General features: G+C 46.5%; 1 protein-coding gene across 1 annotated transcript in view; it reads left to right on the top strand.

The window, feature by feature from the left end:
* The first annotated feature begins 206 nt into the window (after positions 1–206).
* LOC138661895 (probable G-protein coupled receptor 34) overlaps positions 207–26772 on the top strand; it is a 33132-nt gene continuing 6566 nt past the window's right edge. The window contains exon 1 of the mRNA XM_069746851.1: positions 207–415. Coding sequence (XP_069602952.1) covers positions 389–415 — 27 coding nt within the window. The 5' untranslated portion in view covers positions 207–388. The remainder of the gene's footprint in view (positions 416–26772) is intronic.

Consider the following 26772-nt stretch of genomic DNA (forward strand, 5'->3'; position numbering starts at 1 on the left):
ATACTTTAAAAATACACTTCCTTCCTCTCCAGCTATGCTGTATGTTGCTGGTACCATACAAAGGCTTACTTCAATATAACAGCGCCTGTAAAGTGATGGAAGCAGATTTGGGTTTGGCACTGAAGCCCCACCTTACGCCTTGACCTATTGTTGAGGAGTAGACACTACACTTTTGTTATGGCAATGTAGACCACCTTCCAGTTGATTTGCATTTGCTGGACATTGCACAGTGTCAGAAGGCTCTCAGACTGCAGAGGATGTGTGAGCTGGATCCCCAGCAGACAGATGGTCACAGATCTATACCAGTCATTGGGCTGTAAAGGAGCAACTGACCTTCAGTGCAACCAGATGTGGAGCAGAATAGAGGAGATTCCTCATATCGACCCTAATGTCAGGAACTGAGCTGACTCCTACGGTGAGGGATCAATCCATGTATATATCATTATTTGTCTATATCTGTCAGAGGGCTGATGTCATGGACATTGAGGTCCAGTCATTAGTCATTTTACCAGCACGTTTTTGGAGAAATTAGCACCTTTTTGTCTATTCTTGCATGCACCAAATTTAACATTTCACAATTTTTCATCTAATTTGTAACAGTTCAGATCTCTCTTGTTGAAAGTGGATGGGAGGTTTCTAGATACATTTATCACTTGCAATTTTGTAAAAAAAACAGTTGCAATATTGTTTCATGAGTCTACTCCGGATTTCATTAATGAGGAGGCTAAAAGAAATTCTTAAAGTGTCTGAAAATCTTCATTTTTTTTATACTGCCAGAAAGCTTAATATTATAGAGTCAGATGGGTCAGGAGTATTTTCATATAAAATTGTTTTTATCTTAATAATATGATTATATATATATATATATATATATATATATATATATATATATATATATATATATATATATATATATATATATATATATATAATGTGTATATATATATATATACATATATATATATATATATATATGTATATATATATATATATATACCATTGATTTATGATTTGATTTTTGTTGGGATGTTTAGCTTTTTTATGGCATGTTTTGGTATATGGACAGGTGATGTGACTTAGAAAAAGTTATTTCATTTTTTGTTTTACTTTATGGTGTCAATTTTTGGGGTAAAACAATGTAATGTTGTTTTATAAGTTTGTGCCATTACAGATTCAGAAATATTTTTTTTTCCCTGACATCTCTTGATATTGGCTAGCTTTCCCTAAATACATATAAACCTATATTTGCATATGTCGGAGGGGCTGCCGACCATCAGGGGGTCTTTTTGTTTCTCCACTTACAAATCCTCATTTTGTTTGCATACAACGTGTGCAAGTTTGATACATTTGGCGCAAAGTAAGACGGCAAAGAAAAGTGAGCGCACTCCAAAAAAGTGACCTCAGAAATTCCTCTTATTGTAACTCGCCCGCTATAACTTTATGGGAGGGCGGAGTAATTAAACAGGAGATTTTTTAAGGTAATTTTTTTAATTATTATTATGTGTTATTTGTGTACAAATTTCATAGAACAAGACAGTTTATGTAGTGGAAAACCCTAAACCCCATATAATGAAAAGAGACCATGCAGCTGCTGTAATGGCCTCTGCAGGGAGGGGGTCAGCCCTGGTCAGTCCCAGCCCCTATGGTTCTGGATGAAAGCCTGTGCAAGACTCTTAAAGGGGAACTGCATTTAAGCAAACAAGGGGATGAAGATTGGCCCAACACTCTTTGAAAGGGTGTGTGGGGGGGTGGGGGGGGGAGCAAAGGGGGCTAAACCCAGCACCATAATTTATGTGGCTGTGGGGCCCCTCTCTACTACATCCACTGCTGCTGGCAAAAACTGTAATGGCAGAATCATAATAATAATTCTTGGAGATGTCAGATTGGTAATCCTCTGAAGGCGAGCATCTGGTTACACACTACTAATGCTGCTTCTTTTATTTCTTTTATTTAGATAGATAATAGATAGATAGATAGATGATAGATAGATGATAGATAGATAATAGATAGATGATAGATAGATGATAGATAGATAATAGATAGATGATGGATAGATGATGGATAGATGATAGATAGATAGATAGATAGATAGATAGATAGTTAGATAAATAGATGATAGACAATAGATAGATAGATAAATAGATAATAGATGATAGTTAGATAAATAATAGCGTTCCTACCCTCACAAAATACATTATGCACGTCCAGAGAACCATTGTAGTAGGACAGAATCAGCCTCAGCTGACTCAGTGCCTCTTATCACCGCTGCTTCTGTCACTGTATAGCGCTGCTCTGAGCTGTGAAACAAGAAGGGTGAAGTCTGTGATGTCCCCTCCTCTCTACATGACACAAGGGCAGCAGAAAGCAGCAGCAGAAAGCAGCAGCAGTCAGGCGGAGGGGAGCCGGTGATGGGGGGATTCCCACTCCGGTCTCCAGGTCACTTCTGAGCAGCCCCTGATGTCAGGGTGAGGAGCAGCCCCTGATGTCTCACTAGTGAGGAACAGCCCCTGACGTCTCAGTAGTGAGGAACAGCCCCTGGTGTCAGGGTGAGGAGCAGCCCCTGACGTCTCAGTAGTGAGGAACAGCCCCTGGTGTCAGGGTGAGGAGCAGCCCCTGATGTCTCAGTAGTTTAGGAGAAGCCCCTGATGTCAAAGTAAGGAGCAGCCCCTGATGTTTCAGTAGTGAGGAGTAGCCCCTGATGTCAAGGTAAGGAGCAGCCCCTGATGTCTCAGTAGTGAGGAGTAGCCCCTTATGTCAAGGTAAGGAGCAGCCCCTGATGTTTCAGTAGTGAGGAGCAGCCCCTGATGTCAAGGTAAGGAGCAGCCCCTGATGTTTCAGTAGTGAGGAGTAGCCCCTGATGTCTCAGTAGTGAGGAACAGCCCCTGGTGTCAGGGTGAGGAGCAGCCCCTGATGTCTCAGTAGTTTAGGAGCAGCACCTGATGTCTCAGTAGTGAGGAGCAGCCCCTGATGTCAAGGTAAGGAGCAGCCCCTGATGTCTCAGTAGTGAGGAGCAGCCCCTGATGTCAGGGTAAGGAGCAGCCCCTGATGTTTCAGTAGTGAGGAGCAGCCCCTGATGTCAAGGTAAGGAGCAGCCCCTGACGTCTCAGTAGTGAGGAACAGCCCCTGGTGTCAGGGTGAGGAGAAGCCCCTGATGTCTCAGTAGTTTAGGAGCAGCACCTGATGTCTCAGTAGTGAGGAGCAGCCCCTGATGTCAAGGTAAGGAGCAGCCCCTGATGTCTCAGTAGTGAGGAGCAGCCCCTGATGTCAAGGTAAGGAGCAGCCCCTGATGTTTCAGTAGTGAGGAGCAGCCCCTGATGTCAAGGTAAGGAGCAGCCCCTGATGTTTCAGCAGTGAGGAGTAGCCCCTTATGTCAAGGTAAGGAGCAGCCCCTGATGTTTCAGTAGTGAGGAGCAGCCCCTGATGTCAAGGTAAGGAGCAGCCCCTGATGTTTCAGTAGTGAGGAGTAGCCCCTGATGTCAAGGTAAGGAGCAGCCCCTGATGTCTCAGTAGTGAGGAGCAGCCCCTGATGTTAAGGTAAGGAGCAGCCCCTGATGTTTCAGTAGTGAGGAGCAGCCCCTGATGTCAAGGTAAGGAGCAGCCCCTGATGTTTCAGTAGTGAGGAGTAGCCCCTGATGTCAAGGTAAGGAGCAGCCCCTGATGTCTCAGTAGTGAGGAGCAGCCCCTGATGTGTTGTGAATTCTGCTCTTGCGCTCCCTCCGGTGGTTATGAGTGGTAGTGCTGCTGTCTTTGGATCGCAGCATTTATCAGGTGTGTCCACTTATTGCAATTTGGACTGGGCTATTTACTCTTGCTTGATCCTTTAGTCAGTGCCAGTTGTCCATTGTTTTTGGAGGATTCACATCCCTACCTGGTCTCTCCTGTTTTGCTGTTCTTTTCAACAAAGATAAGTTCTGGCTTTGTTTTTGCTGTCCACATGCTGTGGGCCTTATAGCTCAGTGCATTTTCATGTTTTGTCTTGTCCAGCTTGTCTGTGTAAGGATTTTTTTTGCAGCCAAGCTGTATCTCTGGAGATGCAGATATACCCTCCATGTCTTTAGTCAGATGTGGAGATTTGTATTTTCTGTGGTGGATATTTTCTAGTGTTTTAATACTGACCGCATAGTACTCTGTCCTATTCTTCTTTTTAGCTAGAAAGGCCTCCTTTGCTAAATCCTGATTTCAGTCTGCGTATGTCATTTCCCTCTCCTCTCACAGTCAATATTTGTGGGGGGCTGTCTATCCTTTGGGGATTTTCTCTGAGGCAAGATAGTTTTCCCGTTTCTATCTTTAGGGGAAGTTAGTCCTTAGGCTGTGTCGAGGTGTCTAGGGAGTGTTAGGTACATCCCATGGCTACTTCTAGTTGCGGTGCTAAGTTCAGGGTCTGCGGTCAGTACAGGGACCACCTTCTCCAGAGTACGTCTCATGCTGCTCCTAGGCCACCGGATCATAACAGTACAACTGGCCAACAATGAGTTAAACGCATCTCAGAAGAAGGGAAGGAAAGTGCTGAGCCATTTTTTTTACTGTAGTCTGTTTTGTCTTTCTTTCCCTCTTTTCCTCTGGGTGGCTCAGGAGTTAGGCGCTGGCATGGAGGTTCAGGAATTGGTTTCTCATGTGGACCAACTTGCTGCTAGAGTACAGGGTATTTCCGATTATATCGTTCAGACTCCGGTTTTAGAGCCTAGAATTCCAACTCCTGATTTGTTTTTTGGGGACAGGTCCAAATTTTTGAGCTTTAAAAATAACTGTAAACTGTTTTTTGCTCTGAGACCCCGTTCTTCTGGTGATCCCATTCAGCAGGTTAAAATTGTTATTTCCCTGCTGCGTGGTGATCCTCAGGATTGGGCATTTTCCCTGGAATTTGGGGATCCTGCTTTGCTTAATGTAGACTCCTTTTTTCAGGTGCTAGGGTTATTGTATGATGAACCTAATTCAGTGGCTCATGCAGAGAAGACCTTGTTGGCCCTGTGTCAGTGTCAAGAAGCGGCAGAATCGTATTGCCAGAAATTTAGAAAATGGTCTGTATTGACTAAATGGAATGAGGATGCTTTGGCGGCAATTTTCAGAAAGGGTCTTTCTGAATCCATTAAAGATGTTATGGTGGGGTTCCCCACGCCTGCTGGTCTGAGTGATTCCATGTCTCTGGCCATTCAGATTGATCGGCGCTTGCGCAAGCGCAGAGTTGTGCACACTGTGGCGTTGTCCTCCGAGCGGAGCCCTGAGCCTATGCAGTGTGATAGGATTTTGTCTAGAGCTGAACGACAAAGATTCAGGCGTCAGAATAGGTTGTGTTTTTACTGCGGCGATTCTGCTCATGTTATTTCTGATTGCCCTAAGCGTACAAAGGGAATCGCTAGTTCTGTTACCATCAGTACTGTACAACCTAAATTTCTGTTATCTGTGACCTTGATCTGCTCATTATCGTCATTTTCTGTTATGGCATTTGTGGATTCAGGCGCCGCTCTGAACTTAATGGATTTAGAATTTGCCAGACGTTGTGGTTTCCCCTTGCAGCCTTTGCAAAACCCTATTCTTTTAAGGGGCATTGATGCTACACCGTTGGCTAAAAATAAACCTCAGCTTTGGACACAGCTGACCATGTGCATGGCGCCAGCCCATCAGGAAGATTGTCATTTTCTGGTGTTGCATAATTTGCATGATGCTATTGTGCTGGGTTTTCCATGGTTACAGGTACATAATCCGGTGTTAAATTGGAAATCTATGTCTGTGACTAGTTGGGGTTGTCAGGGGGTTCATGGTCACGTTCCTTTGATGTCAATTTCCTCTTCCCCCTCTTCTGAAATTCCTGAGTTTTTGTCAGATTTCCAGGATGTATTCGATTAGCCCAAATCCAGTTCCCTTCCACCGCACAGGGACTGCGATTGTGCTATTGACTTGATTCCAGGTTGTAAGTTCCCTAAGGGCCGACTTTTCAACCTGTCTGTGCCAGAACATGCCGCCATGCGGAGCTATATTAAGGAGTCTTTGGAGAAGGGGCATATTCGGCCATCTTCTTCACCATTGGGAGCAGGGGTTTTTTTTGTTGCTAAGAAGGATGGCTCCTTGAGACCCTGTATTGATTATCGCCTCTTGAATAAGATCACTGTAGGGATTCGGACAGAAATCCGAGAGTGGACCCTCTGGGTCGTGACTCTAGAGCCCCCGGGGTCGAGCGGACCAGATGGAATCACCCCCTATACAGGGAGCGTCAGGAGCAGGACCTCGGGGGAATGGAGACACAACAGCTAGAGCCAAAGGGACGACCCAAGATAGATGGAGACTACAGAGCTATTAGAGTGGCGGGGCATAAAAGGAAAACAAGACTTAACTGAAGATGACAGGAACACAGACGATGTAGAACACGGCAGGACCACAGGACTTGGCAGGGCACAGCAGGTACACGGAACTTGGCAGGACACAGCAGGAACACGGAACTAGGCAGGACACAGCAGGAACACGGAACTTGGCAGGACACAGCAGGAACACGGAACTTGGCAGGACACAGCAGGAACACGGAACTTGGCAGGACACAGCAGGAACACGGAACTAGGCAGGACACAGCAGGAACACGGAATTAGGCAGGACACAGCACTGAAACAAAGCGAACACTGAGCAGGGAAAATATATCGGAATAGGGGAGCCTAGGACATAGGGACACTGACGGCAGACAGTGCACCTACAAAGCAAAGGCGTCTTACCTAGGAAGACCCCGGGAAGAAATACCCGATGGGCGCCGCCATGTTGGGGCGGAGCCAGCGGGTCGCGACCTCCCAGAAGGCTCTGCGATGGAGGAGACGCGACCGCGCATGCGCAGTGAGACCGGATGCCGTGAGCCGGCGAAGGAGGAAGCAGAGCGGCGCGGGACAGGATCGCTAGTGCGCCGAGGGATGAGAGAAGCCGGGTAAGTATGTGCGGCGGTCGTAACAATCACGGTCAAATTTCAATACCCTTTGCCTTTGCTTACTGATTTGTTTGCTAGGATTAAGGGGGCTAGTTGGTTTACTAAGATTGACCTTCGAGGGGCATATAATCTTGTTCGTATTAAGCAGGGTGACGAATGGAAAACTGCATTTAATACGCCAGAAGGCCATTTTGAATACATTGTGATGCCATTCGGACTCTCTAATGCCCCATCTGTGTTCCAGTCTTTCATGCATGATATCTTTTGGAGTGATCTTGATAAATTCATGATTGTATATTTGGGTGATATTTTGATTTTTTCCGATGATTGGGAGTCTCATGTGGAACAGGTCAGGATGGTATTTCAGATCCTCCGTGATAATACATTATTTGTGAAGGGGTCTAAGTGCCTCTTTGGAGTGCAGAAGGTTTCTTTTTTGGGCTTCATTTTTTCTCCCTCATCTATAGAAATTGATCCGGTTAAGGTTCAGGCCATTCATGATTGGATTCAGCCCACATCTGTGAAGAGCCTTCAGAAATTCTTGGGCTTTGCTAATTTTTACCGTCGTTTCATTGCCAACTTCTCCAGTGTGGTTAAACCTCTGACCGATTTGACAAAGAAAGGCGCTGATGTGACGAATTGGTCCTCCGCGGCTGTTTCTGCCTTTCAGGAGCTTAAACACCGATTTACTTCTGCCCCTGTGTTGCGTCAGCCGGATGTTTCTCTCCGATTTCAGGTTGAGGTTGACGCGTCTGAGATTGGGGCAGGGGTCGTTTTGTCTCAGAGGAATTCTGATGGTTCCTTGATGAAACCGTGTGCCTTCTTTTCTCGGAAGTTTTCGCCTGCGGAACGCAATTATGATGTCGGCAATCGGGAGTTGTTGGCTATGAAGTGGGCATTTGAGGAGTGGCGACATTGGCTTGAGGGGGCCAAGCACCGTATTGTGGTCCTGACCGATCATAAGAATCTGATTTACCTCGAGTCTGCCTAACGACTGAACCCTAGACAGGCTCGATGGTCCCTGTTTTTCTCCCGTTTTGATTTTGTGGTCTCGTATCTTCCGGGTTCTAAGAATGTTAAGGCTGATGCCCTCTCTAGGAGTTTTTTGCCTGATTCTCCTGGGGTCCTTGAGCCGGTCGGCATTCTGAAGGAAGGGGTGATTCTTTCTGCCATCTCCCCTGATTTACGACGGGTTCTTCAGGAATTTCAGGCTGATAAACCTGACCGCTGTCCAGTAGGGAAACTGTTTGTTCCTGATAGATGGACTAGTAAAGTGATTTCTGAGGTTCATTGTTCTGTGTTGGCTGGCCATCCTGGAATTTTTGGTACCAGAGATTTGGTTGGTAGGTCCTTTTGGTGGCCTTCTTTGTCGCGGGATGTGCGTTCTTTTGTGCAGTCCTGTGGGACTTGTGTGCGGGCCAAGCCTTGTTGTTCCCATGCTAGTGGGTTGATTCTGCCTTTGCCGGTCCCTGAGAGGCCTTGGACGCATATTTCTATGGATTTTATTTCAGATCTTCCGGTTTCCCAGAGGATGTCGGTTATCTGGGTGGTTTGTGATCGGTTTTCTAAGATGGTTCATTTGGTACCTTTGCCTAAATTACCTTCCTCTTCTGATTTGGTTCCGTTGTTTTTTCAGCATATGGTTCATTTGCATGGCATTCCGGAGAATATTGTGTCCGATAGAGGTTCCCAGTTTGTTTCTAGGTTTTGGCGGGCCTTTTGTGCTAGGCTGGGCATTGATTTGTCTTTTTCTTCCGCATTTCATCCTCAGACAAATGGCCAAACCGAGCGAACTAATCAGACTTTGGAAACTTATTTGAGATGCTTTGTGTCTGCTGATCAGGATGATTGGGTGGCTTTCTTGCCTTTGGCCGAGTTTGCCCTTAATAATCGGGCTAGTTCTGCTACCTTGGTTTTGCCTTTTTTTTGTAATTTTGGTTTTCATCCTCGTTTTTCTTCAGGGCAGGTTGAGCCTTCTGTTTGTCCTGGTGTGGATTCTGTGGTTGACAGGCTGCAGCAAATTTGGGCTCATGTGGAGGACAATTTGGTGTTGTTTCAGGAGGAGGCTCAGCGTTTTGCTAACCGTCGTCGGTGTGTTGGTTCCCGGCTTCGGGTTTGGGATTTGGTCTGGTTGTCTTCCCGTCATGTTCCTATGAAGGTTTCTTCCCCTAAGTTCAAGCCTCGGTTTATTGGTCCTTATAGGATTTCTGAGATCATCAATCCAGTGTCTTTTCGTTTGGCCCTTCCAGCCTTTTTTTCCATCCATAATGTTTTCCATAGATCTTTGTTGCGGAAGTATGTGGTGCCCATTGTTCCCTCTGTTGATCCTCCGGCCCCGGTGTTGATTGATGGGGAGTTGGAGTATGTGGTTGAGAAGATTTTGGATTCTCGTTTTTCGAGGCGGAAGCTTCAGTATCTTGTCAAATGGAAGGGTTATGGCCAGGAGGATAATTCTTGGGTTGTTGCCTCCGATGTTCATGCTGATGATTTGGTTCGTGCATTTCATTTGGCTCGTCCTGATCGGCCTGGGGGCTCTGGTGAGGGTTCGGTGACCCCTCCTCAAGGGGGGGTACTGTTGTGAATTCTGCTCTTGGGCTCCCTCCGGTGGTTATGAGTGGTAGTGCTGCTGTCTTTGGATCGCAGCATTTATCAGGTGTGTCCACTTATTGCAATTTGGACTGGGCTAATTAGTCTTGCTTGATCCTTTAGTCAGTGCCAGTTGTCCATTGTTTTTGGAGGATTCACATCCCTACCTGGTCTCTCCTGTTTTGCTGTTCTTTTCAACAAAGATAAGTTCTGTCTTTGTTTTTGCTGTCCACATGCTGTGGGCCTTATAGCTCAGTGCATTTTCATGTTTTGTCTTGTCCAGCTTGTCTGTGTAAGGATTTTTTTTGCAGCCAAGCTGTATCTCTAGAGATGCAAATATACCCTCCATGTCTTTAGTCAGATGTGGAGATTTGTATTTTCTGTGGTGGATATTTTCTAGTGTTTTAATACTGACCGCATAGTACTCTGTCCTATTCTTCTTTTTAGCTAGAAAGGCCTCCTTTGCTAAATCCTGATTTCAGTCTGCGTATGTCATTTCCCTCTCCTCTCACAGTCAATATTTGGGGGGGGATATCTATCCTTTTGGGATTTTCTCTGAGGCAAGATAGTTTTCCCGTTTCTATCTTTAGGGGAAGTTAGTCCTTAGGCTGTGTCGAGGTGTCTAGGGAGTGTTAGGTACATCCCATGGCTGTTATGCTGTGCTATCAGGCAACACAGTGTGCAGTAATCAGCGCACATACAGTGATATGGCAATAACCCAAAAACAATAGAACAAGCTCTGAGACGTGGAATCTCTGCAGACTGCAATACCTGAACCTATCCTCACACAACTAAAAGCAGCAGTGGATTGCGCCTAACACTACCTATGCAACTCGGCACTGCCTGAGGAGCTGACTAGCCTGAAGATAGAAATACAAGCCTGACTTGCCTCAGAGAAATACCCCAAAGGAATAGGCAGCCCCCCACATATAATGACTGTTAGCAAGATGAAAAGACAAAACGTAGGAATGAAATAGATTCAGCAAAGTGAGGCCCGATATTCTAGACAGAGCGAGGATAGCAAAGAGAACTATGCAGTCTACAAAAAACCCTAAAGCAAAACCACGCAAAGGGGGGCAAAAAGACCCACCGTGCCGAACTAACGGCACGGCGGTGCACCCTTTGCGTCTCAGAGCTTCCAGCAAAAGAGAATAGCACAGCTGGACAGAAAAAACGGGAACAAAAACAAAGTAACACTTATCTAGCAGAGCAGCAGGCCACAGGAAAGATGCAGTAGCTCAGATCCAACACTGGAACATTGACAAGGAGCAAGGAAGACAGACTCAGGTGGAGTTAAATAGCAAGGCAGCCAACGAGCTCACCAAAACACCTGAGGGAGGAAGCCCAGAGGCTGCAATACCACTTGTGACCACAGGAGTGAATTCAGCCACAGAATTCACAACACATGGCTACTTCTAGTTGCGGTGCTAAGTTCAGGGTCTGCGGTCAGTACATGTACCACCTTCTCCAGAGTACGTCTCATGCTGCTCCTAGGCCACCGGATCATAACACTGATGTCTCAGTAGTGAGGAGCAGCCCCTGATTTCTCAGTAGTGAGGAGCAGCCCCTGATGTCAAGGTAAGGAGCAGCCCCTGATGTTTCAGTAGTGAGGAGCCGCCCCTGATGTCAAGGTAAGGAGCAGCCCCTGATGTCTCAGTAGTGAGGAGCAGCCCCTGATGTCAAGGTAAGGAGCAACACCTGATGTCTCCTTAGTGAGGAGCAGCCCTTGCTGTCAAGGTGAGGAGCAGCCCCTGATGTCTCAGTAGTTTAGGAGCAGCACCTGATGTCTTAGTAGTGAGGAGCAGCCCTTGGTGTCAGGGTGAGGAGCAGCCCCTGGTGTCTCAGTAGTGAGGAGCAACCCCTGATGTCAAGGTAAGGAGCAGCCCCTGGTGTCTCAGTAGTGAGGAGCAGCCCCTGATGTCAAGGTAAGGAGCAACACCTGATGTCTCAGTAGTGAGGAGCAGCCCCTGATGTGAAGGTAAGGAGCAGCCCCTGATGCCTCAGTAGTGAGGAGCAGCCCCTGATGTCTCAGTAGTGAGGAGCAGCCCCTGGTGTCTCAGTAGTGAGGAGCAGCCCCTGATGCCTCAGTAGTGAGGAGCAGCCCCTGATGTCTCAGTAGTGAGGAGCAGCCCCTGATGTCAAGGTAAGGAGCAGCCCCTGGTGTCTCAGTAGTGAGGAGCAGCCCCTGATGTCTCAGTAGTTTAGGAGCAGCCCCTGATGTCAAGGTAAGGAGCAGCCCCTGATGTCTCAGTAGTGAGGAGCAGCCCTTGGTGTCAGGGTGAGGTGCAGCCCTTGGTGGTGAGGAGCAGCCCCTGGTGTCTCAGTAGTGAGGAGTAGCCTCTGATGTCTCAGTATTGAGGAGCAGCCCCTGATGTCAAGGTAAGGAGCAGCCCCTGGTGTCTCAGTAGTGAGGAGCAGCCCCTAATGTCTCAGTAGTGAGGAGAAGCCCCTGATGTCTCATTAGTGAGGAGCAGCCCCTGATGTCTCAGTAGTGAGGAGCAGCCCCTGATGTCAAGGTAAGGAGCAGCCCCTGATGACTCAGTAGTGAGGAGCAACCCCTGATGTCTCAGTAGTGAGGAGCAGCCCCTGATGTCAAGGTAAGGAGCAGCCCCTGATGTCTCAGTAGTGAGGAACAGCCCCTGATGTCTCAGTAGTGAGGAGCAGCCCCTGATGTCTCAGTAGAGAGGAGCAGCCCTTCGTGTCGGGTTGAGGAGCAGCCCCTGGTGTCTCAGTAGTGAGGAGCAGCCCCTGATGTCTCAGTAGTTGGGAGCAGCCCCTGATGTCTCAGTAGTGAGGAGCAGCCCCTGATGTCAAGGTAAGGAGCAGTCCCTGGTGTCTCAGTAGTGAGGAGCAGCCCTTGGTGTCAGGGTGAGGAGCAGCCCCTGGTGTCTCAGTAGTGAGGAGAAACCCCTTATGTCTCAATAGTGAGGAGTAGCCCCTGATGTCAAGGTAAGGAGCAGCCCCTGATGTCTCAGTAGTGAGGAGCAGCCCCTGGTGTCTCAGTAGTGAGGAGCAGCCCTTGGTTTCAGGGTGAGGAGCAGCCCCTGATGTCAAGGTAATGAGCAGCCCCTGATGTCTCAGTAGTGACTAGCAGCCCCTGGTGTCTCAGTAGTGAGGAGCAGCCCTTGGTGTCAGGGTGCGGAGCAGCCCATGGTGGTGAGGAGCAGCCCCTGGTGTCTCAGTAGTGAGGAGCAGCCCCTGGTGTCTCAGTAGTGAGGAGTAGCCCCTGATGTCTCAATAGTGAGGAGTAGCCCCTGATGTCAAGGTAAGGAGCAGCCCCTGATGTCTCAGTAGTGAGGAGCAGCCACTGGTGTCTCAGTAGTGAGGAGCAGCCCCTGGTGTCTCACTAGTGAGGAGCAGCCCTTGGTGTCAGGGTGAGGAGCAGCCCCTGATGTCAAGGTAATGAGCAGCCCCTGATGTCTCAGTAGTGAGGAGCAGCTCCTGGTGTCTCAGTAGTGAGGAGCAGCCCCTGATGTCTCAGTAGTGAGGAGCAGCCCTTGGTGTCAGGGTGAGGAGCAGCCCATGGTGGTGAGGAGCAGCCCCTGATGTCTCAGTAGTGAGGAGCAGCCCCTGATGTCTCAGTAGTGAGGAGCAGCCCCTGATGTCTCAGTAGAGAGGAGCAGCCCTTCGTGTCGGGTTGAGGAGCAGCCCCTGGTGTCTCAGTGGTAAGGAGCAGCCCCTGATGTCTCAGTAGTGAGGAGCAGCCCCTGATGTCTCAGTAGTGAGGAGCAGCCCCTGATGTCAAGGTAAGGAGCAGCCCCTGGTGTCTCAGTAGTGAGGAGCAGCCCTTGGTGTCAGGGTGAGGAGCAGCCCCTGGTGTCTGAGTAGTGAGGAGTAGCCCCTGATGTCTCAATAGTAAGGAGTAGCCCCTGATGTCAAGGTAAGGAGCAGCCCCTGATGTCTCAGTAGTGAGGAGCAGCCCCTGGTGTCTCAGTAGTGAGGAGCAGCCCCTGATGTCTCAATAGTGAGGAGCAGCCCTTGGTGTCAGGGTGCGGAGCAGCCCTTGGTGGTGAGGAGCAGCCCCTGGTGTCTCAGTAGTGAGGAGCAGCCCCTGATGTCTCAGTAGTGAGGAGCAGCCCCTGATGTCAAGGTAAGGAGCAGCCCCTGGTGTCTCAGTAGTGAGGAGTAGCCCCTGATGTCTCAATAGTGAGGAGTAGCCCCTGATGTCAAGATAAGGAGCAGCCCCTGATGTCTCAGTAGTGAGGAGCAGCCCTTGGTGTCAGGGTGAGGAGCAGCCCATGGTGGTGAGGAGCAGCCCCTGATGTCTCAGTAGTGAGGAGCAGCCCCTGGTGTCTCAGTAGTGAGGAGCAGCCCCTGATGTCAAGGTAAGGAGCAGCCCCTGGTGTCTCAGTAGTGAGGAGCAGCCCCTGGTGTCTCAGCAGTGAGGAGCAGCCCTTGGTGGTGAGGAGCAGCCCCTGATGTCTCAGTAGTGAGGAGCAGCCCCTGATGTCTCAGTAGTGAGGAGCAGCCCCTGATGTCTCAGTAGAGAGGAGCAGCCCTTCGTGTCGGGTTGAGGAGCAGCCCCTGGTGTCTCAGTGGTAAGGAGCAGCCCCTGATGTCTCAGTAGTGAGGAGCAGCCCCTGATGTCTCAGTAGTGAGGAGCAGCCCCTGATGTCAAGGTAAGGAGCAGCCCCTGGTGTCTCAGTAGTGAGGAGCAGCCCTTGGTGTCAGGGTGAGGAGCAGCCCCTGGTGTCTGAGTAGTGAGGAGTAGCCCCTGATGTCTCAATAGTAAGGAGTAGCCCCTGATGTCAAGGTAAGGAGCAGCCCCTGATGTCTCAGTAGTGAGGAGCAGCCCCTGGTGTCTCAGTAGTGAGGAGCAGCCCCTGATGTCTCAATAGTGAGGAGCAGCCCTTGGTGTCAGGGTGCGGAGCAGCCCTTGGTGGTGAGGAGCAGCCCCTGGTGTCTCAGTAGTGAGGAGCAGCCCCTGATGTCTCAGTAGTGAGGAGCAGCCCCTGATGTCAAGGTAAGGAGCAGCCCCTGGTGTCTCAGTAGTGAGGAGTAGCCCCTGATGTCTCAATAGTGAGGAGTAGCCCCTGATGTCAAGATAAGGAGCAGCCCCTGATGTCTCAGTAGTGAGGAGCAGCCCTTGGTGTCAGGGTGAGGAGCAGCCCATGGTGGTGAGGAGCAGCCCCTGATGTCTCAGTAGTGAGGAGCAGCCCCTGGTGTCTCAGTAGTGAGGAGCAGCCCCTGATGTCAAGGTAAGGAGCAGCCCCTGGTGTCTCAGTAGTGAGGAGCAGCCCCTGGTGTCTCAGCAGTGAGGAGCAGCCCTTGGTTTCAGGGTGAGGAGCAGCCCCTGGTGTCTCAGTAGTGAGGAGCAGCCCCTGATGTCTCAATAGTGAGGAGCAGCCCTTGGTGTCAGGGTGCGGAGCAGCCCTTGGTGGTGAGGAGCAGCCCCTGGTGTCTCAGTAGTGAGGAGCAGCCCCTGATGTCTCAGTAGTGAGGAGCAGCCCCTGATGTCAAGGTAAGGAGCAGCCCCTGGTGTCTCAGTAGTGAGGAGTAGCCCCTGATGTCTCAATAGTGAGGAGTAGCCCCTGATGTCAAGATAAGGAGCAGCCCCTGATGTCTCAGTAGTGAGGAGCAGCCACTGGTGTCTCAGTAGTGAGGAGCAGCCCCTGGTGACTCAGTAGTGAGGAGCAGCCCCTGATGTCTCATTAGTGAGGAGCAGCCCTTGGTGTCAGGGTGAGGAGCAGCCCCTGATGTCAAGGTAATGAGCAGCTCCTGATGTCTCAGTAGTGAGGAGCAGCCCCTGGTGTCTCAGTAGTGAGGAGCAGCCCCTGATGTCTCAGTAGTGAGGAGCAGCCCTTGGTGTCAGGGTGAGGCGCAGCCCATGGTGGTGAGAAGCAGCCCCTGATGTCTCAGTAGTGAGGAGCAGCCCTTGGTGTCAGGATGAGGAACAGCCCTCGGTGGTGAGGAGCAGCCCCTGGTGTCTCAGTAGTGAGGAGCAGCCCCTGATGTCTCAGTAATGAGGAGCAGCCCTTGGTGTCAGGGTGAGGAGCAGCCCTTGGTGGTGAGAAGCAGCCCTGGTGTCTCAGTAGTGAGGAGCAGCCCCTGATGTCTCAGTAGTGAGGAGCAGCCCCTGATGTCTCAGTAGTGAGGAGCAGCCCTTGGTGTCAGGGTGAGGAGCAGCCCTTGGTGGTGAGGAGCAGCCCCTGGTGTCTCAGTAGTGAGGAGTAGCCCCTGATGTCTCAGTAGTGAGGAGCAGCCCCTGGTGTCAGGGTGAGGAGCAGCCCTTGGTGGTGAGGAGCAGCCCCTGGTGTCTCAGTAGTGAGGAGCAGCCCCTGATGTCTCAGTAGTGAGGAGCAGCCCTTGGTGTCAGGGTGAGGAGGAGCCCTTGGTGATGAGGAGCAGCCCCTAATGTCTCAGTAGTGAGGAGCAGCCCTTGATGTCTCAGTAGTGAGGAGCAGCCCCTGGTGTCTCAGTAGTGAGGAGCAGCCCCTGGTGTCTCAGTAGTGAGGAGCAGCCCCTGGTGTTAGGGTGAGGAGCAGATTGTAGAAACTGGAAAGTTTTCTGTAAGATTGGAGAACGCTCCGTGTACTGATCACCATCATGTAATACAGATCATAGATCACTACTACATCCCAACTTCTATCATGATCTGTGTAGCACACATCCATAGTAATAGTGCTGGGATTTACTGATATTGTATCAATAGCTTATTGTTTGTATTGAGCATAATAACCTGCCGCACACAGCTCCTCAATGGAAATGAAATTGCACTAATATTGGTCATTATGGTTAAATCTGCAAAATCCAACCATGTATGGTTAGCGGCTATTATGTCAAGATTTAACCATTCAAATATGGATTATAGGTATGGGGATAATATATGGAATAATACAGCTCTGGCAAAAATTAAGAGACCACTGCAAAATGTTCAGTTTTCTCTGATTTTTCTCTTTATAAGTATACTTTTGAGTAAAATGTAAACTGTTCTTTTATTCTATAAACTACTGACCACATGTTTCCGAATTTCCAAGCAATAAATTTTGTATTTTATTCTAACAAAGTAAAGTGGTCTTGGGCTGTGCTTTACAGTATATGGAGACTGTGGGGAGTGTATCATACTATATGGAGGACTATGGGGTATATTATACTACATGGTTGAATATGTGCCGTGCGTTATAATGTATGGAGGACTATGGGCTGTGCATTATACTATGTGGAGGACTATGCAACTATGCGGGGTGCATTATACTATATGGGGGACTGTGAGGGAGTGCATTATACTGTATGGAGGACTATGGGCTGTGCATTATACTATATGGAGGAGGGGGACTGTGAGGGAGTGCATTATACTGTATGGAGGACTATGGGCTGTGCATTATACTATATGGAGGACTATGTGGGGTACATTATACTATATGGAGGACTATGGGGAGTGTGTTATACTATATGGAGGACTATGAGGGGTGCATTATACTATATGGCAGACTATGGGGAGTGTGTTATCCTATATGGAGGACTATTGGGGGTGCTGTTATGATCCGGTGGTTTGGACAAATAATGGACCTGATAGTTACTGATAATAAGGACGAGCTCTGGGACGTGGGAACTCTGCTGACCGCAATCCCTAAACCTATCAAACACACTAGAAATAGCCGTGGATTGCGCCTAACGCTCCCTATGCAACTCGGCACAGCCTAAGAAACTAGCTAGCCCTGAAGATAGAAAAATAAAGCCTACCTTGCCTCAGAGAAATTCCCCAAAGGAAAAGGCAGCCACCCACATATAATGACTGTGAGTAAAGATGAAAATACAAACACAGAGATTAAATAGATTTAGCAAAGTGAGGCCCGACTTACTGAACAGACCGAGGATAGAAAAGGTTACTTTGCGGTCAGCACAAAAACCTACAAAAGACCACGCAGAGAGTGCAGGGAAAAATACCTTCCGCACCGACTCACGGTGCGGGAGGCGCCCCTCTGCGTCCCAGAGCTTCCAGCAAGCAAGGCAATATTGACAAAAGCAAGCTGGACAGAAAAAATAGCAAACAAGCAAAATAGCACAGAGGAACTTAGCTTCTGCTGGAGCAACAGGAACTCAGAACGATCCCGGAGCGAACTGGAGCCATAGTACAACATTGACAGCTGGCATGGGGCAAAGATCTAAGTGGAGTTAAATAGAGCAGCCCACTAACGAATTAGCCTCGTCACCTGTGGAAGGAAACTCAGAAACACCCACAGGCACCAGAGAAAGTCCATGGACAGAACCAGCCGAAGTACCATTCATGACCACAGGAGGGAGCCTGACAACAGAATTCACAACAGGGTGCATTATACTATATGGAGGACTATAGGGGGTGTATTATACTGTATGGAGGACTATGAGGGGTGCATTATACTATATGGCAGACTATGGGGAGTGTGTTATACTATATGGAGGACTATTGGGGGTGCATTATACTATATGGAGGACTATAGGGGGTGTATTTTACTGTATGGAGGACTATGGGGAGTGCATTATATTTCTGTTATGGGGCCCCATGACTTCTGTGTTCGCCTTTGATGAGTTTAAGTGTTTATTTTTTTCTATCCATTAAAGAACCATGGCAGAACAGGGACCGTATACCAGGATGGGGCCAGAATAAGTGACAAATACCAGAATGGAGTGCATATATATAGATAGTTAAATATTATAGATGAACAAAACAACTGAAATTTAATTTTCCAGGTTTGCTCAAATGCACCTAGGAAAATCAAATCGCATCAAATTTTTTCAAAACAAATTGAATTATTGGAACACTCAATTTTTTTGTGCTTCGATTTCTCTCAAGACCCATGAGCACAATAACAGTAGGGGCTAAAAAATTAAAAAAATCGTTATGCTCACCTTGCCTTTCACCTGTCCTGGTTTCGCAGCTTTCCCTCTGGCTCGCTTCTTCCCTCTGGCCATGGTCTTCTCGTCTGTCTTCACTCTTTTGCGCCTCTGTCGCTCACTATTCCAGATGTGGTGTCATGACGCTACTTGAGACGTAGTTAGCTCTGAAGAGAGAAGACAGTTGAGAAGACTGGCGCCAACGGGAGGAAACCAGACAACGAAAGGCCGGGTGTGAAGCTGTGGTGCAAGGACAGGTGAAGAATAAGGTGAATACAACGTTTTCGAGATTTTTTTTTTTTACTCCCGTTCTTGGCCCTAAAAAGAATCAAGCCTGCCGGCCAAGATTTGGAATTTGGCGCATTTTATTATTTTTTTAAACTTGAAGAGTATTTGATTTCCCGTGAATCAATTTGCTCTTCTCTAATAAATCGTTTTGTGATGCTTATTTTCCAAACCAAAGCATCTTGCTTTTATTTAGATTCTACTGGAAATGATTTTGGAGTATTGTCGTCCTCCAGTCTAGATGATCAATAATGTATTTGCATTTAATCAGTAGTCAATTTTGTACTCTTCATTAATTACCTATTAATGTTTAACCAGTAGGGCACGTTCACATCGGCAGTATTTGGTCAGTATTTCACCTCAATTATTGTAAGCCAAAACCAAGAGTGGATGATAAATACAGAAGTGGTGGTGACGAGTTTCTGCTATACTTTTCTTCTGATTTTGGCTTACAAATACTAATGTGAAATACTGACCAAATACTGAACGTGTGAACGTGGCCTTAAAAGAGAAATTCCCACCAGGCATGTGTCCTTCTGTTACACACTTCTACATGGCTTTAATGTGCCATTTATATAATAATTTTTATTAATAAAGTATAGGAGGACGCTTTCCATCATCGTGCATGTTTTTATCATCCAATCCTGTGGGATAATATTCTCGCTTCCTCAGACAACGGCTATGGGTAGTTTCTTGTACAATCCTACCCCTTAGGTAAATGCCTTTTCTTTCTTCATCGATGTCCTTAATCCAGCTTGGGATAAAAGCCTCCTGAGATCTATTCTTCTCATGGCGATTAGATAATGGATTTTGGGAACACCAGTGTGTACTCAGTCCTAGTAATTCTTCTGTGTTCAGGTCATCAGAGACCATAGATGCACAGAATTGTTTATTCAGGTATTTGCTATGAGGAAGACTCTACATATGTAAAATGATGGCTCTCTTCAGAATAGTATCACTGTTCCCGGCCATTGACCCTCCGCGGAGTATTTGCTCAGTCCTGTTTGTTCATCCAGGAGAAGACCCTCTGTTTGACCAGGGGCTTTACATGCACTTGTAAATGATGCAGCTGTTGTAGTCCTTTTCTTGTAAAAAAGTGTTTCCCATGCCAAATCGTACATCTGTTGGGTAGATGACATGGACAGTTCGCTCATCATGGCCTCCTACTTAATGCTGTGACAATATTGTTATTTTTTTCTTGGAAATCAAATAGTCCCTTTATGCGAAAGTGGTAACGCTGACTGGGGTCTTGTCCAGTTCAAGAGGGGCTTTAAGTTTACAAAGATGTTTTTACTATGTGACACTTTTGCAAATCAATGAAGGTTACAGGTTTTCTTAAAGTGATTGTCCAATTTTGTTTCTTCAGGAGCAAACTGCTCCCCTGCCTTCTGGCTTCCTGTTTGGTGTGCTCCTGGTGATTGACAGTTTGGACGAGCGGCTACTCTCTCTGATGCTGCAGACAGAGACGACATTGCCTCTGCAGCAGTTCAGAGGAGCGCAGGGGCACTGACGCCGGTCAGATCCAGTGTTCAGGCCGGCGTCAGGGCTGAGCTTACAAGCTGTTGTCGCAAAGATATTTCAAGTGCGTGTTCCTTGCCTAGGAAACCGGCCACCTCTGATAGACCTTCTCCGTTCTTGAGAATGGAGAGGATTTTTATTTAGAGGGAGGTTGCAAATTTGCTTGTTTTTACAATCACTTTGCAATTTTACCGATTTATGAAGTTGAGATAAGTTTAAGTGCAATTGGTCTGTAATCTGTAATTTGCCCCAAACAGCTATATGGTACTGCTAAGAACAGTGGGTGTGAACAATAACAGTATATGTGATGACAAAACTTTTAATAAAACACGATCTTGCTGCCCCCACTTCCAACAATAAGTTAAAAATGCTTTTGATGGCGATACCAGTCTTCCATTCTTTTTGAGTGGACAATTCCTCTTTATTAACATTCTGCCAGCACTATAGGAGCAGTAACTTCCTTTGCCTTTACTTCCCACAATGCATTGTGTCTGCCATTGTATAATGGATTGACTGCCCTGAATGAAAGCAAGCCTCTCTGTTTTGCCTGTATACAGTATGACAGGAATAGGGCAGAAAAATGGTGTCCTGCCCGCCCAGCGTTCTATAATCCATCAAATCTCTCCTGCTGGAGACGGATTGCACTTAACAACAGGCAGTGGACAGGTCATATATTATGGAGATACCTAGTGGGAGGAACTTTGGAGTGATTTTTCATGGGTAACACAGCATAAGTGTTATAAAAAAGTGATTTTCTGAGTGTATATCACATTTATCAAACTAGCTCAATAACTATCCATAATTATTAATTTGAACCAGTCTATGGAGGATTCACTTGATGCACGCACTGGACCTCCCTTTTTTATGAAGATTTAGAAATGATCTTCTGTGGGATGTGACAGATCACTATTTGTCTTCTAAGTCCTTGAGGACTGAGATATTTTTTCATTTTCGCGCTTTCATTTTTTCCTCTTGTTCCAAGAGCCATAACTTTTCTCTTTTTCGATCGACACAGCCGTAGCAGAGTACGTTTTTGGGGAGACGAGTTATATTATTGAATGACACCATTCAGTTTACCATATAAAGTATTGAAAAACAGGAAAAAATATTTAAATAGTTCAATAAAAAAAGCAATTCTGCTGTTGTTTCTTTGGGTTCTGTTTTTAAGGCGCTCGTTGTGTGGTAAGTAGGATGACTAAGCAATGTGAATCTTCCATCTCGTACTCTGAGTCAGTCTCCCCCTGCAGTCTGACCACTTTCTCTCCAGCTTACAGCATGTTATTGTACATGACCGACACACCTGAAATGAAACTGGGTTATATGAATAACTATTATACTTTTTTATATGTATAACTTAAATATTTTCCATGCCTAAGCACACCGTGACCTCGATGACGTAAGTATTGACTCTGTAGGCTCCAGTCCACTACAACCACCTTCCCATTGTTCCTTTCAGAAAAGTCAGAATATGATGTAAAGTCAAAACCCCCATTACATCAGTACACGTTTGTCTGAAATACAAGTAATATTCATGTTATTGTCCTATGGATACTCATTGCACATAGTACACAACCACTTCTGTTTTCCTGGAAACACATCATCAGATGTCATGAGATTTTCACATTGTAGCTCTAATGCCAGCGTCCTTGCATGGCTCTCCTTCCTCCCCCTATGCAGGAACGCCAACATCGTCTCCTCCCTGGCTGTGTAGCGTGGTCTCCAGCATGCTCCGTGCCTCCTGTGTCTGTGCACTTCCCAATGGCTCGCGCTCCCCTGTTCTTAAAGGGGTGGTGCCTGTACTTGCTAAAACATGCCCCAGCCAATAGCTGGGAGACATCTTGTATAAAAGGCACCCTCCCCAATAGGGTGGTGCTTAAGCAATGTTGATTCATCAGTGAGTTAGTGTGGAACTACTGAGTTGTTAGGTCCCTGTGTTGCTAGGTCCTGAACCCGAACCCCTGGTCCTTGTGTGGCTAGGTCCTGAACCTGAAACCCCAGTCCTTGTGCAGCCTGTGCCTGAACCTGCAACCCTGGTCTGTGGGTGGCCAGTCCCCAAACCCAATCCCCTGGTCTTCATGAAGCCAAATCCTGAACCTGCTCCCCTGGTCCATGTGTGGCCAGTGTCTAAACCTGTTACACTGGTTCATGTGTGTCCAGTGCCTGAACCAGTTCCCAAGACCTTGTCTGAACATGCACCTATCTCAGTACTCCGAATGTCCGGACTATTATATCAGTCTCCAAATCCAACCCTGTCTGTGACTCCGTGTCAGTGTTCATTCTGCCTGAGGATTCAGAACCGGTGTAGTCTGAACGGAGTTTGAGTCCGTGTCTGTGTGCGTGACCCTTAGTGTCAGCTGCTACAGTACCGGGGATAGCCCTGGAGTGGTACTTGGCGGCTACCTGCAGCTCAAGCTTTACTCCTCCGTCTAGATAGATAGATAATAGATAATAGATGGATAGATAGATAAAATATAGATATCCACACAGGAATTAAAGCAGCACTTGTATAAAACATTTACATCTATAACATTTTTCTTATGTATTTTTATATTACATATGCCCTTTTTATTAATTTTTTTATTACTTTTGCGATTGTAATTATATATACACACAAAAAGAGCTAAAGAACAAAATTCTTGGCATGGATGCATGTGGATGTCGACTTGTGCAAATCCTTCTATGTCCTCATTATTCGAGACAGACTTGATGATGTTGAGATCAGGGCTATGTGGAGGCCATACCATCACTTCCAGGACTCATTGTTCATCTTTACTCTAAAATAAAGCTCTTAATGTCATTGGCTGTATGTTTGGGGCCGTTATCCATCTGCACAAGAAATTTGGAGCCGATCAGACACCTCCCCAATGGTATTACATGATGGATAAATATCTGTAATGTATTTCTCAGCATTGAGGACACTGAGAAATAGTCAATCCAGTGGTCAGCCAAGGTGACAGTGCAGCAGATGAGAGACATATGATGCTTACTTACCTTCAAAATAAGAAGATGTTCAGCAGTGCCATCAACTCGGAACTGGCAGAAACCATGGAAGAATTATTGCTAAAAGCTATACCTTCCATATGGAAACAAGGCCAAGGGACTCAACTATGAACACAACATTTGAACTGGCGTGCAGAAAAAATAGCAGGATTTGTTCAGGACTGATGAGTCAATATGTGAAATATTTGGCTGCAACAGAAGGCAGTTTGTTGGCCGAATGGCTGGAGAGTGGCACAATAATGAGCGTCTGCATGCGACAGTGAAGCAGGAGGTTCACTGCAATTTTGAGTCTGCATTTCAGCAAATAGAGTCTGGAATTTGGTAAGAATTAATGTTGTCCTCAGTGCTGAGAAATAGAAGAAGATACTTATCCATCATTGTGTAGACACGAGGGTCAGTTGGTCTTCTCATCCGCTGGCCTGGCTGTCTTTAAAAAGACCTTATGGACGAAGGCTAATCCCACTGTAAGCCTGTAATCCTTTGTCCAGGGCAAAATACTACTCAGACAAAACAGGGTGAGGGTAACACAAAGGGGTGATACTTTACGGGATCACCAGTCCAACAAGTAAATAAGATGAGGCAAATAACAGTCTCACCCTTCCACTGGCTTGCAAGGAATTAGAACATCTATGACTTCAGGGCTTCCAGAGCCAACTACCCCAACCAGTGACACCCAACTTTTTTAATGAGAAGACAGCTGCAAGCTTAGGAAGCTGACAGTCCATTGAGGTATGTTTCCAGGTGACCTGATTGTCACAACCTGGGTTCTTCAAACGTCTCCATAGGTTCAGTGAGGGCAGTAAATCAGATCTGTATTCCTCCGCTTGGAGCCATGATGCCTTGGCTGCTGTTCTCTATAGTCTCTCTGTAGGAGAGAGGTCCCTTTTATACCCACAGCTGACCTTCAGGCCTTTATCAGATTTAGGGGGAGATGGGAGGAGGTCATCTCTCATTGTTTGAGTGTTCAATTAAACTACATAAACTCAACCTCTCCAAAACTGAACTTCTTCTGCTCCCGCCATCTACTAACCTCCCTAAATCTGACATTTCCCTCTCTGTGGGTGGCATCATAATAACACCCCAGCAGCAAGCACGCTGTCTGGGTGTTATGTTTGACTCTGATCTCTCCTTCACATCCCATATACAATCTCTTGCCCGCTCGTGCCACGTACACCTAAAGAACATCTCTAGAATCCGCCCTTCTCTCACCATGGAAACATCAAAAACCCTCACTGTTGCCTTGATCCACTCCCGCCTGGACTACTGCAACGCTCTATTAATTGGTCTCCCCCTCACTCGACTTTCCCCTCTCCAGTCCATTTTTAATGCAGCAGCCAGGGTCTTCCATCTAGCTAATCGGTATTCAGACGTGTTCGCTCTTTGCCAGTCATTACACTGGCTGCCCATTCATTATAGAATCCAATTCAAAGTACTTGTTCTCACCCACAAAGCTCTCCACAGTGCGGCACCCCCTTACATCTCCTCCCTCGTTTCTGTCTATCGACCTAACTGACCACTGCGCTCTGCAAACAACTTTCGATTAACCTCTGCACTAATCCGTACCTCCCACTCCCGACTCCAAGACTTCTCCCGCGCTGCATCAATCCTCTGGAATGCTCTACCCCAAGATATTAGGACCATCCACAATTTACATAGTTTTAGGCGCTCCCTCAAAACACATTTGTTCAGAGCAGCCTATCACGTTCACTAATCAAAGTCATTTTATGTGTGTGTGTGTGTGTGTGTGTGTGTGTAGCCCATTCACTATCTCCATCTATTCCCCACCCCCTGAAGACGGCTGGAGCATCATTGTAAATACATCATTGTTAATACACACTTGTACTTTGTATCTCCCCCACCTCATTGTAGATTGTAAGCTCTCACGAGCAGGGTCGGCTTATTTTGCTTTAATTATTGTATTGTTAACGTTGTTACTTATGACTGTTGTGTTTGAAACTGTTAAATTGTAAAGTGCTGCAGAATATGTTGGCACTATATAAATAAAGATTATTATTATATTTTGGTCCTTCAATGTTTGCAGAACAACTAGCTGCAGGTCTGATACAATAAGTAATCAGTAGTCATATAACATATTAACAAACATCGATTGTTCAATTAACCTGCGTGTTTGTCCTCCAAGGTTATTTAGAAGAATAAATTGTAGGGGCTGATACAATGGGTAATCAACAGGCCTTCAACAAATTAACAACAAGTCAATATACACAAGAGTCAATGTGCAGGTTCATATGAACAATGGCTTATGTGTCTTGACCCACTTTGAACAATATGTCTGGCATAATTAAGAATAAATGCTGTGTCGTCACAAACATGTAATGCCATCTGGGAGGCATCTGATTGGCTCCAAATTTATTCTGCAGCAAGACAACAGCCCCAAATATATAGCCATTGTCATTAAGGACTATCCTATACAAATAACAAGGAGTCCTGGAAGTGATGATATGGCCCCCACAGATCCTTGATCTCAACATCATCCAGTCTGTCTGGGGTTACATGAGGACACAGAAGGATTTCCACAAGCGACATCCACAGAAGATCTGTGGTTAGTTCTCCAAGATGTTTGGAACAAAGTCACTGCCGAGTTCCTTCAAAAACTGTTTTCCAGTGTGTGTAGGAGAATTGATGCTTTGATGCTGATTTGAAGCACAGGGAGGTCACACCAAATATTGATCTGATTTAGATTTCTCTTATGTTTGTTCACTTTGCATTTTGTTACGTGAACGATTAATACTTCTATTTTTTCACATCTGCCAAATTTTTTACACAATACAGTATATATACAGTACATATATAATATTCATATACTGAAAACACCATGTACACAGTTTGAGGAAGGCTCGGTATTGTGTTTGGAGCCAAAGTGTCGCTATAACACTGAGTTAATAAAAATGTCGCTTTTTTACGTGAAGATGAGTGTTGTCTTTTTACCTTTGATTATAGACGGATCTATAGATATTAGTTACGTAGATATCAGATAAATACATGCAATAATACATATTAGATAGGTAGATAGATGTAAGTAAGGGAAGGTCTAAATCATCCTAATCTAAGCATTATCAAAAAGGAAAAAAAAAGGATAGTTCTATAAGGTTGTATCTCATTGTTAACAAAATGCATCCATGAGAAAGCTCATTATATTTTGTTCTCAGCTAGAGACATTTGAAAAATATTACATTTTGGAATTTTAGGTTTTTGGTTGTTCTTCACCAAATAATACTCAAGAGATTTCTCTGCTGTTTTTGTGTAAATCTAAACCGTGATTCGATTGGGTCAGAATCCATCAAGTTGCACTCAGATTGATGAAATGGTAATCATACTAGGATGGAAAGTCCCGTTGGCACCAATGACACGGCAAGGAAGGACCTACCGACAATCTGCAAGGACTTTGAAGAGTTGGGGAAGAAAGTAAAGGAACTGGATGCACAGGTAGTTTTTTCTTATATCCTTCCAGTAGACGGGCATGGCACCAGGAGATGGAACAGGATCCTTGATGCAAACAACTGGCTAAGACGATGGTGCAGACAACAAGGATTTGGATTCCTGGACCACGGTGTGAATTACTGGTATGATGGACTCCTCGCCAGAGACGGACTACACCTCAACAAACCTGGGAAACACACATTCGCCAGAAGACTCGCTACACTCATCAG

Source organism: Ranitomeya imitator, chromosome 2 (assembly GCF_032444005.1).
Source record: "Ranitomeya imitator isolate aRanImi1 chromosome 2, aRanImi1.pri, whole genome shotgun sequence".
Taxonomy (NCBI): Eukaryota; Metazoa; Chordata; class Amphibia; order Anura; family Dendrobatidae; genus Ranitomeya; species Ranitomeya imitator.